The following is a 3,506-nucleotide window of genomic DNA, read 5'->3' as shown; positions in this document are numbered from 1 at the left end:
TTGTGTGTGTGTGTGTGTGTGTGTGTGTGTGTGTCAGTTTGTCAGTCAAAGTTAAGGTGAGTCAAATGTCAGCTTCTTCTTGGATGCGCGTCGTTCAGATTTCTTGTTGGTTCGGTCTGAGGTCGGGTCAGTTTGGCCGCGTCCGGCGAAACGTGTCAGGCCCTGGGTCCAGACCTTGTCATTGGACACCGCGTAGTCCTGCCGGGGGGGGGGGGGGGATGATGTTCAGTGGGTGGTTCAAGGGTGGATAGTGGGTGGTTAGAGAGTGGATAGTTAGTTGTCAGAGGATGGTTGGTGGATGGTTAGAGGGTGGATGGTTAGAGGGTGGATAGTGAATGAATAGAGGGTGGATAGTTAGTGGACAGTGGATGGTTGATGGATGGTTAGAGAGTGGATAGTGGATGTATAGAGGATGGACAGTGGGTGGTTAGAGGGTGTATAGTTAATAGATAGTGGATGGATAGAGGGTGGTTAATGGGTGGTTAGGGGGTGGATAGTGGGTGGTTAGTGGATGGATAGGGGCGGATAGTTAGTGGATGGTTGGTGAATGGTTAGAGGGTGGATAGTGGGTGGTTAGAGGGTGGATAGTGGGTGGTTAGAGGGTGGTTAGTGAATGGATAGGGGTGGATAGTCAGTGGATGGTTGGTGAATGGTAAGAGGGTGGATAGTTAGTGGATAGTGGATGGATAGGGGGGTGGATAGTTAGTGGATAGTGGATGGATAGAGGGTGGATAGTGGGTGGTTAGAGGGTGAGGGTGGATAGTGGGTGGTTAGTGGATGGATAGGGGTGGATAGTTAGTGGATGGTTGGTGAATGGTTAGAGGATGGATAGTGGGTGGTTAGTAGGTGGATAGTGGGTGGTTGATAGATGGTTAGAGAGTGGATAGTGGATGTATAGAGGATGGACAGTGGGTGGTTAGAGGGTGGATAGTTAGTTGATAGTGGATGGATAGAGGGTGGATAATGGGTGGTTAGGGGGTGGATAGTGGGTGGTTAGTGGATGGATAGGGGTGGATAGTTAGTGGATGGTTGGTGAATGGTTAGAGGGTGGATAGTGGTTGGTTAGAGGGTGGATAGTGGGTGGTTAGTGGGTGGATAGCGGGTGGTTAGAGGGTGGATAGCGGATGGATAGGGGGTGGTAAGTGGGTGGATAGTGGATGGATAGGGGGTGGATAGTTAGTGGTCAAAGGGTGGTTCATGGGTGGATACTGGGTGGTTAGAGGGTGGTTAATGGTGGATTGAGGGTATATAGTGGGTAGTTAGAGGGTGTTTAGAGGGTGATAAGAGTTTTTTTTCGTAAGAGTTTTACTGCGCTTGCAATACAATAAGGTCATGCTTGTTTATTTTAGTAGAGGTTTTACGGCGCTCCCAAACGCATAAGGCCATATGAGCGCCAGAAGATTAGAGGTGTTACAAGGAGTAACAAACATACAAAAAGAAGGAAGGGAGATAAAGACGATAGATGTTTGATAGGAAAGAAAGAGCAAACAACACCAGAGCACCCACCAACCACCCACAAGTAAGAGGATGATTAGTTGGGGGTTAGATGGCGGTTAGATGGTGGCTAGTGGGTAGACAGACAGTGCAGCGAGGCTGCAGTAAATTAAAACCATTGAAAGACAAATTATTTTAGGAAAAAGGTCTGTATAATATATGAAACAGGCAACCGAGAGTGAGAGGGAAATGGATGATTTTTTAAGGGGGGGGGGGGATTCTTAATGTCTTAGAGGTACTTTTCTGGTCTTGTAAAAGTCTACTGGAGCCCATCTCTCCTGCATTGTGTCACGATGATCCACCCACATGTGACCACATAGTGAGTACCCTGGGCGTGCGCGTTAGGTCCAATTAAATTCAGAATGGAGGGCTCAAATTGCCTTTTACCGACTGACTGGCTTCTGGGTATGTGACAGATGTTTAGCGGCTAAGTCTTCAGGCAGGCAGAACTGACAGGGGGTGAAGGTGTGCAGAACACACGTCCAGCCTACGTTCCACTCTGGATTTGTTGAGAGAAGCGAGCATGGAGGCACAGACAGACAGACAGACAGACAGACAGACAGACAGACAGACAGACAGACAGACAGACCGACAGACAGACAGACAGACAGACAGACAGACATATTTGTTCAAACAAATTTTGAGAGAAGTGATCATGGATGCAAGACAAATAGACAGACAGACAGACAGACAGACAGACAGACAGAAAGACAGACAGACAGACAGACATATTTGTTCATATAAATGTTGAGAGAAACGAGTATGGATGCACAAACATGCAGACAGACAGACAGACAGACAGACAGAAAAAACAGACAGACAGACTGACAGACATATTTGTTCATAAAATGTATTATTTTGTTACTTGTTTGTCGTATCGAAGACGACCATGTAGTCACCCAGTGGTCAGGGGTGAGTCACTGACAGATGGGTGCAGAAGAGGCCAACCTGTGCCCGAAGAGTTCTGTCACGGCAATGACCGAAGACGGTGCTAGTTAAAGATTTGTTGTCATAGTAACGACCGATGATGAGTGGCAGCAGTTGGAGATCTGTTGTCATAGTAACGACCGTTGATGAGTGACAGCAGTTGGAGATCTGTTGTCATAGTAACGACTGATGATGAGTGGCAGCAGTTGGAGATCTATTGTCATGACCGATGACAGTGGCGGTAGTTTCAGATCTGTTGACACTGGTCTGCTTGGCAATCCTGCGCTACTAAGCTGCAGCAATTCTGTTACTTTCACTGACCTTCTTGGCGGGTGCTCTGGTGTGGTCTGCTTCTTCTTTCCTATCAAACATCTATCGTCCTTATCTCCCCTTCTTCTTTTTTATGTTCGTTACTCTCTTGTAACACCTCTACTCTTCTGGCGCTTATATGACCTTATGCAGTTGCAAACGCCGTAAAACCTCTAATAAAACTAGCACCTCTGTGGATGACTGAACGCCATGCGACTTTGTCCTGAGCAATCTGCACCCATCTTCTGTGACTGATTTTGAAGGCCCTCAGGGGAAACATTGAGGCTGTCATTGAAACGCGTCCATTGGCTCACATGGCCTTTCAACAAGGCAAACAATCTCGCACAAATATAAACGAACAGACAAGAATACCACAAAGACACAGGTACAGAGACGGAAACGTAGACAGGAAGAAAAACGAACTTATCAACTGACAGTGTTGCAGACAGACAATAAATAGACAATCGAGGCAAACAGACAGACAACGAAGACACACGGACTGGCGGCGAGACTGTATACGTCCAGGGGTCGTATGTTTCAGGTGCTCACTGACCTTGTGCAGATTGTAGTGCCCGAAGTTGTTGAACTGATCATAACACCACGTGACCGTCATGCCCTGGGGCAGGTTGCGGGCGTTCACAGCACTGGAGGAAATAGCAGGAGGAGTTAAGTAAAGGGCGCGGTGATGGGTACGGAGGACAAGTGAACGATAAATGGGGCAGACGGAAAAGACTCTCTCTCTCTCTCTCTCTCTCTCTCTCTCTCTCTCTCTCTCT

At 47.5% G+C, this 3,506-nt stretch overlaps 1 protein-coding gene across 1 annotated transcript in view; it reads right to left on the bottom strand.

Moving 5' to 3' along the window:
- Positions 1-10: 10 nt before the first annotated feature.
- The window catches only part of LOC101851439, a gene marked incomplete in the record, with an annotated part of 10,405 nt that continues 6,909 nt past the window's right edge, over positions 11-3,506 (bottom strand). The window contains 2 exon segments of the mRNA XM_013087658.2: positions 11-198; positions 3,284-3,374. Of these exon segments, the coding sequence (XP_012943112.1) occupies positions 52-198; positions 3,284-3,374 (238 nt within the window).

The sequence above is a fragment of the Aplysia californica genome, unplaced genomic scaffold (assembly GCF_000002075.1).
Source record: "Aplysia californica isolate F4 #8 unplaced genomic scaffold, AplCal3.0 scaffold00618, whole genome shotgun sequence".
Taxonomy (NCBI): Eukaryota; Metazoa; Mollusca; class Gastropoda; order Aplysiida; family Aplysiidae; genus Aplysia; species Aplysia californica.
The sequence above is the reverse complement of the archived record's forward strand: the minus strand, read 5'-3'. Positions and strand labels throughout refer to the sequence as shown.